Source organism: Ranitomeya imitator, chromosome 1 (assembly GCF_032444005.1).
Source record: "Ranitomeya imitator isolate aRanImi1 chromosome 1, aRanImi1.pri, whole genome shotgun sequence".
NCBI classification, from domain to species: Eukaryota; Metazoa; Chordata; class Amphibia; order Anura; family Dendrobatidae; genus Ranitomeya; species Ranitomeya imitator.
Window position 1 is genome coordinate 750,853,266 of NC_091282.1, and position 14,652 is coordinate 750,867,917.

Genomic DNA, 14,652 nt, shown 5'->3' on the forward strand with positions numbered 1-14,652 from the left:
ACTGTCCGAGGAGGAATCTGAAGACTGGACAGAGGCCGAGGAGGTAGAGGGAGACCGGGCTGTTTTATGACTCCCCTGTCTCTGAGAGGCATCTGAGTCTGTGGACGCCTTACGGCTTCTCCTTCTTGGTTCGCTAAGGGCCAATTTTAAGGAGTCTTTTATTTCAGCCTGTATTATGGCTTTTAGGCTAGTGGCAAAATTAGGGGTCTCTTCTTGTATGGTTTTCGTAATGCAGTCAGCACAGAGATCCTTCTGCCACTGAACTGCAAGCGGGTTTCTACAAAGGGCACACTCTCGGTTCTTTGTTTTACCAACCGCTTTCCTGGACCCCTAGTGATCAAAACAGACAAAAATGGACCCTGTTACCATAAGGGTTACATTCACGTAGATCACTCACCACCACCGACAATCAAGGGTACCGATTTTGGAGGCTGGACAGATGCACGTGAAGCGTCCCTCCTGGACGCCGACGAATCCTGCCGGACAGAGCGACTGCTGTTCCTACCACTTGAGCGGCTGCTCTTGGTATGCTGGTGGCTCGGCAAGGCATCTGGTGAGAGCTCCATTTGCTGCTGCTGCTGTGAAGGCGGCTGCTGCTGCTGCTCCTGTTGTCCTACTTCCATGGTGAAGTTTATGGACATGAGCGCGTCTTCTGTGGTCTAACCCCCTTTTATGGGGAGACCACTGCACTCCCCGCCTCCTTCGGTGCCCAAATTAACTCCCTCCCACTCTCTGCCGTGCCGCCGGAGTTCCCTTTCACCGGCCGGCGTTCTCATCATGGGCGCCGCCATCTTGGATCCGGCGCCCGCCCCCGACGTCACGCGGGCACGCCCATTCCCAGCGTGCCTTGCGCGTGACGTCAGACGAGCGACCCGGAAGCGGCCACCGCACCTGGACGCCGGCAGAGAGGGGAGGGCGGCGTGGTAGCCATGGAAGGGAACACAGCCCTCTGACCATGCTGCTCAACGCCCGCTCGGACGCAGAGACCCGGAGGACCTGCGGACGGCGCTTCCAGACCCCCGAACCCGACGCACAGGCGCTGCCTGTTCTTCCATGCCGGGACGGGACCTGGGTAAGTGAACCGCCGTGTTCAGTAAGAGGGTCCCTGTCAGGACAGGAAACCCAACTGAAGCGAGGGAGAGGTACCGCCCTTTTATTTTCAGTAGGGTTTCCTGTCCTGGCTGGGCGGATCCCCTCTCTCAGGTGTGCCGTCATGGGGGAAGGGAAAATACCATTTTATAACAAACTCCGCATAAAAACCTGATTAAGCAATTGGTCATTTTCTGCTGACACCTTCCCTGTAACTTCTCCCGATCACCCGAAGCACAGAGCGGAAGCACACACATTACACAATGTCACCAATAGTCGGATTATAAAGCCTTATTACAAGTCAAATCTGCATAAATTCAGATTATGGGTGCTCCCAGTGCTGAGAACATGGGCAAGAAAGACTGAAGAATCAATCTCAGAAATCCCCTTTAATATACAGCTATGACCACACACCAAGTGCTGGCTGAACTCGTGAATTCTGGAGGGACTGCTCGACTGATGAGTATGCCGGGGTCCCATCTCCTCCCACAGGACAGCAGAAAGAAGGGTTGGGCATATTAAATTTCAGCATGCCCAATCCTTTTTGTTCGTAAGGCACACTGCCCAGGATGTCAGTAAGAACAGCATCCTATCCATTGTGTATGGGGGGCATTCATTATGAGAATGCAAATTGAGTAATACTCACCCTTCAGCACCCCCATGGAGCCAGCTCAGGAGGCACCAGAGGTCTGTGGCGGCTCCGGAAGCGATGTAGGATGCCTGGCATACTGTGGCAAGGCAGGTCCCTGGCGACTTCTCCCTGCTCCTCCGGACTGTCAGGCCTCCCCCCCATGTGCATTTATTGGGAGAAAGACTAGTCATCTGAGATGCATGGACCTTACCTGGCTTTTTTTTTTTTTTTTTAAATGCTGCCATGTTTTATGGAAAAGCATTTATGGCTTCAATAACATGACATTGCAACCGTTCTCTAACAATGGGAGCATCCACTAAGAGACTTAATAAATAATGCATGGAAATTCACACAAAAAAAAGCAAGCATGTCTATCTGAAGTACAGGAATAAAAGGTAACCAAAGACGCAAGGATAATCAATGAAAGCTAAATTCCTTCCATTATGGCAGGCAATGAAAATATTTTTTTAATTTGATTTTTCCAATTAGTCCCATCTTTTTGAACAGGTGCGTAGCTAGAGGGGGTGACGAATTAGCAGATGTATTGGTGTCCGGGTGCCTGAGGGTTAGACATTTACCCCATGGCACATGGTAGATGCACATTAAAGGGAACCTGTCACTCGATTGATGCTGCCCAAACCACTGGTATCCGAAATCAGGGGCACAGTTTGGGCAGTACGAATCGAATGACAAGTCCGGGTGCTGTAAGGTTATACCTCTGCCCCTTTAACAGGCAGCTTCCAACCCTCATATGGATCACTGGTTGGATCAGGAGGTCTAGCCTTTACGTCTCTGGTCAGCTTTGCAATCAGAACCATTTATAGGACTAAGTGATTGGAATATAAAAGATGCTGAGCCAAGATGCCGGAGCTGGATCAGCGTATCTTATATCGTATCTGTACCCTATCCAGGTCTATGGAAAATCAGATGCATGCAGCACTGAGCTACTCACACGATCATCACGACCAATAATTAATGCAATCGTGGAAAATCTAAAGAGTAGGTTCGTTTCAAAGACTAAATTGATTCGGGGGATTTATAAAAAAAAAAAAAAACAACAACAACACACACACACAACAACCACCAATCGAAAAAGTTGGACATTGCATGCGGACAGGGGGCTACACAAAACCTGTGCTGACCTTCAATTACGCACTGGCTCTCCAGCAGGCTGGTGTATGTATGAATATCTTTTCACATCAAAGCAGCGTGAGCAGTGAAAAAGAAAGTTATTAACAGGCTGAGCATTGGGACATCATCACTAACAACAGCAAGTATTAGGCGAGAAAGATGGCCGACAGAAGAATGTGAGCTCATGGGAATGAACGAGGTCTGGTATGAGAAAGAACAAATGGGATCACCAGTGGCGTAACTACCGCGGTCGCCACTGCGACGGGGCCCGGCAGGTCAGGGGCCCGCCGCCCGGCAGGTCAGAGGCACCGGCCGACACCATGTTGCAGTGCAGGAGATCCCTCCCGCACGGCAACAGTCCGAGGCGTATCTGGGGGGGGGGCGCAGTCGGGCCGCCTAATGTGGCGGTCCGCAGCGTCTCCCCCGGCGGCTGCATTCTGCCGCCCCCCGCACTGGGAGTCAGCTGTTCTCTGCGCCGGCTGTCAAGCTGACAGCCGGCACAGAGAAGCTGCAGAGCGCCGACTCCCAATGTGAGCAGAGGTGGAGGGGAGCCCCTGCAGAGTGGCTGCGGCAGGCAGGGAGAAATCCCTGCAGTGCCGCTGCCCAGCGATCTGTCTTCCTGCTTCCTCTCACACAGACGTGCCGCTGGATGACGTCATCAGCCAGCGGCCGGCTGTGTCAGAGGAAGGCGATGAGGTGCTGAGGAGAGGAGGGGTGTGTGTGTGTGTGGTGTGTGTGTGTGTGTGTGTGTGTGTGTGTGTGTGTGTGTGTGTGTGTGTGTGTGTGTGTGTGTGTGTGTGTAGGTAGAGGGAATGGATGGGGATGGTGGTGGGGGAGGAAATGATGGAAGTGGTGGAATGGGCAAGGATGGGGATGGTGGTGGAGGAGGAAATGATGGAAGTGGTGGAATGGGCAAGGATGGGGATGGTGGTGGAGGAGGAAATGATGGAAGTGGTAGAATGGGCAAGGATGGGGATGGTGGTGGAGGAAGAAATGATGTATGTAGGGAATTAATTAATAGGGAATTAATTAATAGGGAAAATGTGAATTTGGGTGGAAAATATTTTGGCATGGTGGGGGGGCCCCATTTGAAAGTTCGCACCGGGGCCCATAACTTTTTAGTTACGCCACTGGATCACCATAAAATTATTATTGGAAGGGCTGTGGAAACCCACGGGTCATCACACAGCCCCCAAATGCATCATGAGAGCCCCACTATGGCACTTTAGAGGGATCGGTTGCAGTTCACTGCACAAGTATAAGCATCATGGCCCCTTTATTATATCGATTGGTGTATCTGGGTCCTATAGATCTAGTAAGTAAAGGCATAGCAGGTTTTATCAATATTCTTTTACATATTGTGATGGGAACATTTTTTTTTTTTTTAAAGGGTTGGCTGATATTTTCCAGAAACAGCGCCACTCTTGTATCCGAGCTGTATCTGGGTATTGCAGCTCATCCTCATTCATGCTAGGAGAGCTGACATGACCCTCTTTCTAATACAAACCTTAAAGGGGATGTCCATGATTACAAAAACAGCCATTTTCCTTCAGACTCAGCACCACACCTGATCATGGGTCGTGCATAACATTACAGCTCAGCTGCATTCACTTCAATGAAGCAGAGTTGCAATTTCATGCTCAATCCATGGTCAGGGGGTGACAATATTTTTAAAAAGGAAAACCACCATGTTTTTCTTATCTTGGGCAAAACCTTTAAGTCTAAGTGGTTTAACTAGTGAATGACTAATTTTAAGGGTCTGATAGATGTGTATCTCATGCACATCACAAGAACAGGGATCCTTGACCCACATTTCACAGCTGTTGTGAACGGAAAGGTGACAGTACAGTATGTTTTCACCTCTATGAAAAGTGGAGAAAAAAAAAGCCATATGGATATGTTGACACCCTTCCATCCATGGCAGCTGCAAGTCAGGGGTCACGGGTCTTATGTTCCTGAAATAGGTGCAATATGCCATAAGAGTGAATGAGGGGGAACATTCACTAGTCACATACAATCTGCTGAGTACTAGTGAACACAGTCTGGAGTAAGTTGTTACCTCCAGGAGTGAAGCCCTCTGTCAGGATCTGAACTGTGGAAACCCGAGCAACTTCAATTTCATAATGGTTTTCCCCATCTAGAAACAGATATCTGCAAAAATAAAAATAAAAATTATATACAGTATATTTTGACTATTCAGCAGTTTTGTGTTTTCTGCCCACCGATGATGCATCTATAAGTGTCGGCACACCGCTTGTACCACAGGTGTCTATAAGATGCTGGAAAAGGTCTCAGAATGACGTAGTGCTCTGCAGACTGACAAAATAAGTGTACAGTGAAATACAATAACTGATGTTTAAGGGTGCTCGCTACCTGCTGGGACACGGGCACGATGGCGTATCAGCAGATAGGACGTCACCAGCTCGGCACATTGGAAGTGAGTAAGGCAGGACTATACCCTTTAAATTATTCTTCTCTTCTGGGATCCAGAACATGAGTGATACATGTCTGTAAAAAGGGGACTGCAGTAATGGAGTCGCCGATTGTAAGCACAGATATATAGAAGCACCAGGCAAGTAACCCCTCTTCTATGCCCAGGCCTGCACACATAAGGACGCCGTCCACAGGGTATGTGACGTGACCAGTGCCTCCATTACTGCCACATTTACTTGTGTCATTAGTAAATCTCGTTACTCCTCATTTTATGCACATTATTACCATAGATCAAATTGGTCAGAACCTTTAGTTCTGACAAATCCTACTTTCTCCTAGGTTTAGTGGATCACAATTATTGGTTTTTGTCTGAAATTGCCTTTCACTATTTCCATTTAGAAAAAGCTAAACATCAGAGTCACTTCTAGGCTCCTTATAGGAGGCAGAGTTTGTATTACCGGTGGTTGTTGGAGAGACGGCACATGACTGTTTCAGGCTTCTCGGAGAATCCCTGGGTAATACTGAAGGTGGCCCCTGACAATGTAGTAGGAAAAAAAAAAATCAGATACAAAACAGGAACAGAAAAAAAAAGTATAGTATAGTATTAGTATATATATATACACACACACACACACGGAAAATGAGAACAATCCTACAAAATAAATATAAGGAAGGTGCTTAGGAATCTTTACCTTCTATACAGAGATCATTCTAGGAAATGCTCCCAGAATCCCCCAAACACGTCCCCGGCCTGACTACAACTACATAGAGGTTATCTGGAGCAGTTTTGGAGGTAACTGATCATGGCAAATCAGAACAGTGTGCAGTATATACACTGTGAGGTCGCAGTCAGATGGCCATGTACAGGTGCTTCTCACTAAATTACAAGATCATCAAAAAAAAAATTTAAATTTATTTCAGTTCAATACAAAAAGTGAAACTCATTATATAGAATCATTACAGACAGAGTGATCTATTTCATGTGTTTATTTGGTAATGTTGATGGCTATGACTTACAGCCAATGAAAACCCAAAAGTTATTATCCCTAAAAATTATAATAATTAACAAAAAACACCTGCAAAAGCTTCCTAAGCGTTTAACAAAGGTCCCTTGACATGCTTTGCTGAGAGGGGAAGGGAATGTGACGCGTTTTGGTAACTAAGGGAAATAGGATGGATAGATTTATGGAGGTTACGTAATGTAGATAACTATATTTACTCATGCTGTTTGGCGACGTATGGCTCTCTGTTTCGCATTGATGTAGCTTTGGGGAACGAAGGGATGGATAACTTAGTACTAGTACTTAGTACTTGCCTAGGGTTCTATCAGATCATAGTCCGGTACTGGTATCATTACATTTGGTAGACAAGGGGAATTTGGTGGGGATGGGATGGAAAATTCAAAATTTCTGGCTACAGCTATTGGACATGGAAAAGGTTGGGGAGGAACTAGCGGAATTTTTTAGGATAAATGAAGGGAGTGCAGGGAGTCATGTAGTTTGGGATACTATGAAGGCGTACCTGAGAGGGATTCTATTTCGGGATATATCAAGACATAAGACTATGTCTACAAACCAAGATAAAGTTGTGATGGAGGAACTGAAGGCAGCTGAGGAAGCGATAAGCACAAGGGATACACAAAACAGAATGAAGGGGGCGCAGGCGCAGGTTAATCAACTACACATGCGTAAGGCAGAGAGGTTGCAAGCATTTCAAAAGGAGACATTTTATGCGGAGGGGGGGGGGGAAAGTGGGACATTTGCTATCAGTGGTGGTGTCTGCGCAGCAGGATTCTTCTCATGTGTATGACATAAAATCGGAGGAGAGTAATGTGGTCACTCAGGGGGAACAAAATTTTAGAAGTCTTCCAGAAATTTTACAATTTTACCTCTAGGGTGCAAAAGAGGAGTTAGATAGATATTTGGAAGAGGTTAATTTACCTAGATTAGGCGAGGACAGCGAGTGGATGGACAAGCCGCTTGGAGAGGAAAAATTAAAGGCGGCTCTGGCAGACATGGCTGGGGGGCAGGGCTCCGGAGGCAGACGGCATGCCGGTGGAGGTTTATAAAATTCTTAATGCAGAATTAATAACCAAATTGGAAAGGGTATTTAACCCCTTCAAGACCCAGCCTATTTTGACCTTAAAGACCTTGCCGTTTTTTGCAATTCTGACCAGTGTCCCTTTATGAGGTAATAACTCAGGAACGCTTCAACGGATCCTAGCGGTTCTGAGATTGTTTTTTCGTGACATATTGGGCTTCATGTTAGTGGTAAATTTAGGTCAATAAATTCTGCATTTATTTGTGATAAACACGGAAATTTGGCGAAAATTTCGCAATTTTCACATTTTGAATTTTTATTCTGTTAAACCAGAGAGATATGTGACACAAAATAGTTAATAAATAACATTTCCCACATGTTTACTTTACATCAGCACAATTTTGGAAACAAAATTTTTTTTTGTTAGGAAGTTATAAGGGTTAAAATTCGACCAGCGATTTGTCATTTTTACAACGAAATTTACAAAACCATTTTTTTTTAGGGACCACCTCACATTTGAAGTCAGTTTGAGGGGTCTATATGGCTGAAAATACCCAAAAGTGACACCATTCTAAAAACTGCACCCCTCAAGGCACTCAAAACCACATTCAAGAAGTTTATTAACCCTTCAGGTGCTTCACAGCAGCAGAAGCAACATGGAAGGAAAAAATGAACATTTAACTTTTTAGTCACAAAAATTATCTTTTAGCAACAATTTTTTAATTTTCCCAATGGTAAAAGGAGAAACTGAACCACAAAAGTTGTTGTCCAATTTGTCCTGAGTAAGCTGATACTTCATATGTGGGGGTAAACCACTGTTTTGGCGCACGGCAGGGCTTGGAAGGGAAGGAGCGCCATTTGACTTTTTGAATCAAAAATTGGCTCCACTCTTTAGCGGACACCATGTCACGTTTGGAGAGCCCCCGTGTGCCTAAAAATTGGAGCTCCCCCACAAGTGACCCCATTTTGGAAACTAGACCCCCCAAGGAACTAATTTAGATGCCTAGTGAGCACTTTAAACCCTCAGGTGCTTCACAAATTGATCTGTAAAAATGAAAAAGTAATTTTTTTTCACAAAAAAAATTCTTTTCGCCTCAATTTTTTCATTTTCACATGGGCAGTAGGATAAAATGGATCATAAAATTTGTTGGGCAATTTCTCCCGAGTACGCCGATACCTCATATGTGGGGGTAAACCACTGTTTGGGCACTCGGCAGGGCTCGGAAGAGAAGGCGCGCCATTTGACTTTTTGAATGGAAAATTAGCTCCAATTGTTAGCGGACACCATGTCGCGTTTGGAGAGCCCCTGTGTGCCTAAACATTGGAGCTCCCGCACAAGTGACCCCATTTTGGAAACTAGACCCCCCAAGGAACTTATCTAGATGCATATTGAGCACTTTAAACCCCCAGGTGCTTCACAGAAGTTTATAACGCAGAGCCATGAAAATAAAAAATAATTTTTCTTTCCTCAAAAATGATTTTTTAGCCTGGAATTTCCTATTTTGCCAAGGATAATAGGAGAAATTGGACCCCAAATATTGTTGTCCAGTTTGTCCTGAGTACGCTGATACCCCATATGTGGGGGTAAACCACTGTTTGGGCGCACGGCAGGGCTCGGAAGGGATGGCACGCCATTTGGCTTTTTAAATGGAAAATTAGCTCCAATCATTAGCGGACACCATGTCACGTTTGGAGAGCCCCTGTGTGCCTAAACATTGGAGATCCCCCAGAAATGACACCATTTTAGAAACTAGACCCCCAAAGGAACTAATCTAGATGTGTGGTGAGGACTTTGAACCCCCAAGTGCTTCACAGAAGTTTATAACGCAGAGCCATGAAAATAAAAAAAAAAATTATTTTCTCAAAAATGATCTTTTAGCCTGCAATTTTTTATTTTCCCAAGGGTAACAGGAGAAATTTGACCCCAAAAGTTGTTGTCCAGTTTCTCCTGAGTACGCTGATACCCCATATGTGGGGGTAAATCACTGTTTGGGCACATGCCGGGGCTCGGAAGTGAAGTAGTGACGTTTTGAAATGCAGACTTTGATGGAATGCTCTGTGGGCGTCACGTTGCGTTTGCAGAGCCCCTGATGTGGCTTAACAGTAGAAACCCCCCACAAGTGACCCCATTTTGGAAACTAGACCCCCAAAGGAACTTATCTAGATGTGTGGTGAGCACTTTGAACCCCCAAGTGCTTCATAGAAGTTTATAATGCAGAGCCATGAAAATAATAAATACGTTTTCTTTCCTCAAAAATAATTATTTAGCCCAGAATTTTTTATTTTCCCAAGGGTTACAGGAGAAATTGGACCCCAAAAGTTGTTGTCCAGTTTCTCCTGAGTACGCTGATACCCCATATGTGGGGGTAAACCACTGTTTGGGCACACGTCGGGGCTCAGAAGGGAAGTAGTGACTTTTGAAATGCAGACTTTGATGGAATGGTCTGCGGGTGTCACGTTGCGTTTGCAGAGCCCCTGGTGTGCCTAAACAGTAGAAACCCCCCACAAGTGACCCCATTTTAGAAACTAGACCCCCCAAGGAACTTATCTAGATATGTGGTGAGCACTTTGAACCCCCAAGTGCTTCACAGACGTTTACAACGCAGAGCCGTGAAAATAAAAAATCATTTTTCTTTCCTCAGAAATTATGTTTTAGCAAGCATTTTTTTAGATTCACAAGGGTAACAGGAGAAATTGGACCCCAGTAATTGTTGCGCAGTTTGTCCTGAGTATGCTGGTACCCCATATGTGGGGGTAAACCACTGTTTGGGCACACGTCAGGGCTCGGAAGTGAGGGAGCACCATTTGACTTTTTGAATACAAGATTAACTGGAATCAATGGTGGCGCCATGTTGCGTTTGGAGACCCCTGATGTGCCTAAACAGTGGAAACCCCTCAATTCTAACTCCAACACTAACCCCAACACACCCCTAACCCTAATCCCAACTGTAGCCATAATCCTAATCACAACCCTAACCCCAACACACCCCTAACCACAACACTAACCCCAACACACCCCTAACCCTAACCACAACCCTAATTCCAACCCTAACCCTAAGGCTATGTGCCCACGTTGCGGATTCGTGTGAGATATTTCCGCACCATTTTTGAAAAATCTGCGGGTAAAAGGCACTGTGTTTTACCTGCGGATTTTCCGCGGATTTCCAGTGTTTTTTGTGCGGATTTCACCTGCGGATTCCTATTGAGGAACAGGTGTAAAACGCTGCGGAATCCGCACAAAGAATTGACATGCTGCGGAAAATACAACGCAGCGTTCCCGCGCGGTATTTTCCGCACCATGGGCACAGCGGATTTGGTTTTTCATATGTTTACATGGTACTGTAAACCTGATGGAACACTGCTGCGAATCCGCAGCCAAATCCGCACCGTGTGCACATAGCCTAATTCTAAAGGTATGTGCACACACTGCGGAAAACGCTGCGGATCCGCAGCAGTTTCCCATGAGTGTACAGTTCAATGTAAACCTATGGGAAACAAAAATCGCTGTACACATGCTGCGGAAAAACTGCACGGAAACGCAGCAGTTTACATTCCGCAGCATGTCACTTCTTTGTGCGGATTCCGCAGCGGTTTTACAACTGCTCCAATAGAAAATCGCAATTGTAAAACCGCAGTGAAATGCGCAGAAAAAAACGCGGTAAATCCGCCATAAATCCGCAGCGGTTTAGCACTGCGGATTTATCAAATCCGCAGCGGAAAAATCCGCAGAGGACCAGAATACGTGTGCACATTCCTAACCCTAACCCTAACCCTACCCCTACCCCTACCCCTACCCCTAACCCTACCCCTAACCCTAACCCTATTCTAACATTAGTGGAAAAAAAAAATTTCTTTATTTTTTTATTGTCCCTACCTATGGGGGTGACAAAGGGGGGGGGGGGGGGTCATTTATTATTTTTTTTATTTTGATCACTGAGATATAATCTATCTCAGTGATCAAAATGCACTTTGGAACGAATCTGCCGGCCGGCAGATTCGGCGGGCGCAGTGCGCATGTGCCCGCCATTTTGGAAGATGGCGGCGCCCGGGAGAAGACGGACGGGACCACGGCTGGATCGGTAAGTATGATAGGGTGGGGGGGGACCACGGGGGGGGGGGGGGAATCGGAGCACGGGGGGGGGAAATCGGAGCGCGGGAGGGGTGGAACGGAGCGCGGGAGGCGTGGAATGGAGCACGGGGGGGCTGGAATGGAGCACGGGGGGGTGGAACGGAGCACGGGGGGGTGGAACGGAGCACGGGGGGGGGGTGGATCGGAGTGCAGGGGGGGTGATTGGAGCACGGGGGGGTGATTGGAGCACGGGGGGAGCGGACACGAGCACGGGGGGGAGCGGAGCACAGGGCGGAGGGGAGCCGGAGCAGTGTACCGGCCAGATCGGGGGGGTGGGGGGGCGATCGGAGGGGTGGGGTGGGGGCACACTAGTATTTCCAGCCATGGCCGATGATATTTCAGCATCGGCCATGGCTGGATTGTAATATTTCACCCGTTATAATGGGTGAAATATTACAAATCGCTCTGATTGGCAGTTTCACTTTCAACAGCCAATCAGAGCGATCGTAGCCACGAGGGGGTGAAGCCACCCTCCCTGGGCTAAACTACCACTCCCCCTGTCCCTGCAGATCGGGTGAAATGGGAGTTAACCCTTTCACCCGATCTGCAGGGACGCGATCTTTCCATGACGCCGCATAGGCGTCATGGGTCGGAATGGCACCGACTTTCATGACGCCTACGTGGCGTCATGGGTCGGGAAAGGGTTAATGAGTCGTTGGGAGAGGAGAGTGCTGCCTCTATAAGACAGGCCATTGTTGTGGTCATCCCTAAAGCTGATAAAGACCCACAGCTGCCAGAGTCTTATAGACCAATTTCACTCTTAACGGCAGATATAAAGATTTTGGCGAAAACCTTGGCGAACAGACTGACTCATGTGATTGACAAGGTGATTCATCCAGATCAATCTGGCTTTATGCCCAATAAATCTACGGCAATCAATTTAAAGGAGGCTATATTTAAATATGCAAATTCCAGCTGATAATGCTGGAAAGAGAGTAGTGGTGTTTTTAGATGCCCACAAAGCCTTTGACTGTGTAGAGTGGAATTACTTGTGGTCGGTGATGGAACGCCCGGGGTTTGGGCCCAAATATATCTCTTGGGTGAGGTTGCTATACTCCGCTCCAATGGCGAAAATCAGAGTACACAAGAAATTGTCAGAGAGCTTTTCATTGTTCAGAGGTACGAGACAGGGGTGTCCGTTGTCCTCGTTGCTTTTCGCATTAGCTGTAGAGCCTTTGGCTGCTAAAATAAGAGGAGCACAAGAGGTAAAGGGCTGTTGCTCAGTGGTCCAAGGTGTTTTCAGATTAAAGTAAATTTTGCCTGTAATTTGGAAATCAAGGTCCCAGAGTCTGGAGGAAGAATGGAGAGTAACACAATCCAAGCTGCTGGAGGTCTAGTGTGAAGTTTCCACAATCAGTGATGGTTCGGGGAGCCATGTCATCTGCTGGTGTAGATCCACTGTGTTTTATCAAGACCAAAGTCAGCGCAGCCGTCTACCAGGAAATTTTAGAGTACATCATGCTTCCCTCTGTTAATGTTTTTGGAGATTGAAATTTCATTCTCCAGCAGGACTTGGCACCTGTCCACACTGCCAAAAGTACCAATACCTGGTTTTAAAACAACAGTATAACTGTGCTTGTTCGGCCAGCAAACTCACCTAACCTTAACCCCATAGAGAATCTATGAGGTATTGTCAAGAGCAAGATGGGAGACACCAGACCCAACAATGCAGACGAGCTGAAGGCTGCTGTCAAAGACACCTGGGCTTCCATAACACCTCAGCAGTGCCACTGGCTGATCGCCTCCATGCCACACCACATTTAGCATCAATTACTGCATCAAGGAGCCCCGTCCAAGTATTGAGTGCATTTACTGAACATACATTTCAGTAGGTCAATATTTCGGATTTTAAAATAATTTTTCAAGCTGGTGTTATAAGGTATTCTAATTTACTGAAATAATGACTTTTGGGTTTTCATTGGCTGTAAGCCATAATCATCAACATTAACAGAAATAAACACTTGAAATAAATCACTCTATAATGACTATATAATATGAGTTTCACTTTTTGTATTGAAGAATTGAAATAAATTAACTTTTTGATGATATTTTAATTTTGCGAGAAGCACCTGTACATCGGACCGAGATGAGAACACAGTGTGACAGCTGCATACATGAAATACACGAAGTGGTCACGCTCTGATCGGGAGAGCCGACGGCCAATCCGAGGACTGCGTTCTGATTTCCGTCCGATTTATGTGACTGTCTTATTGCACATTTAGGTTTCTGCTGTACTGAGCCATCATGTGGACACCCAATTGTGATTTGTCTTCAGGTGCCAACCGGCTTATCTTCCAGCATCTCTACATGGATCACCGAGTTGCTGCCTTGCTACTAAAACCCCTTTACACCATGTTCACACCACGTGATCGCACTGTTTTTATTTTTGCAGCAATAAAATAACAAAGCAAAAAGGGAAGGCAATTGCATTGTGTGAACATGGCAATAATGGAACAATCTCTATTCCTGTTCAGAAAAAGTGTGGAGGCTGCAGAAGTGTGATTTTGGAAAATCCGTACTACACTGTGATCCAACATGACTGCACAGTGCAATAATCATGGTTCAAAACAAAAAACAAAACAAAAAACAAAACCCACCATAGAGCCCTGGACTGATGCCGCATATCAGGGTGTCACAGTCCAAACGTCTCCGGAGCCTTATATATGCCTACCAGGCTGTCAAGTTGGAATTAGGAGACAGTCTGTGCTTGGACCGTGACCATGTAAAGGGGCGGCCTCAGACAAGCAATAACTAATCCTATACGTGAATTACTGCCATCCTTCCATCACACACCACATAAACGAGCATGGCCTCCGCTCACCGTTCATCAGGACTTTCAGCTGTCGATCGTAGAACTCCATCTCTTTCTGTGAGATGACAGAACATTCCCCGCACTGCCGCACAGGGTCCACGAAACACATCCGTGGTAGAGGCACTTTCTTACTGCAGCATTTATCGCAGAAGCATTTCCCGCACCTTCGGCAGTGATGCTAGGAGAAAAAGGAAGAAGGGGAATCTAAATTAGGAGCATCTCTTAGGGAGCGCAGGCCTGTGACTTTTTGGGTTATTCTCTAAGGTTTCCTAAATAAAAATATTCAAGAATCGACGCAGTCTAGACCACGTTGTCCTCTATCGTATACACCGACGTCGCCCTGTAGGCCCCATTCACCAGAAGGGACGTCCCATCGGAATCTCACAG

At 46.4% G+C, this 14,652-nt stretch overlaps 1 protein-coding gene across 2 annotated transcripts in view; it reads right to left on the minus strand.

The window, feature by feature from the left end:
* Nucleotides 1-14,652, minus strand: part of ZFYVE21 (zinc finger FYVE-type containing 21) — a 41,776-nt gene that overhangs the window by 14,853 nt on the left and 12,271 nt on the right. The window contains exons 3-6 of one of the 2 annotated variants that reach the window (XM_069734484.1): nucleotides 14,275-14,443; nucleotides 5,743-5,818; nucleotides 4,911-5,002; nucleotides 2,863-2,910 (exon numbers count right to left, since the gene is read on the minus strand). In XM_069734484.1, coding sequence (XP_069590585.1) covers nucleotides 2,863-2,910; nucleotides 4,911-5,002; nucleotides 5,743-5,818; nucleotides 14,275-14,443 — 385 coding nt within the window. The remainder of the gene's footprint in view (nucleotides 1-2,862; nucleotides 2,911-4,910; nucleotides 5,003-5,742; nucleotides 5,819-14,274; nucleotides 14,444-14,652) is intronic. The other variant, XM_069734493.1, reaches the window with a different exon arrangement.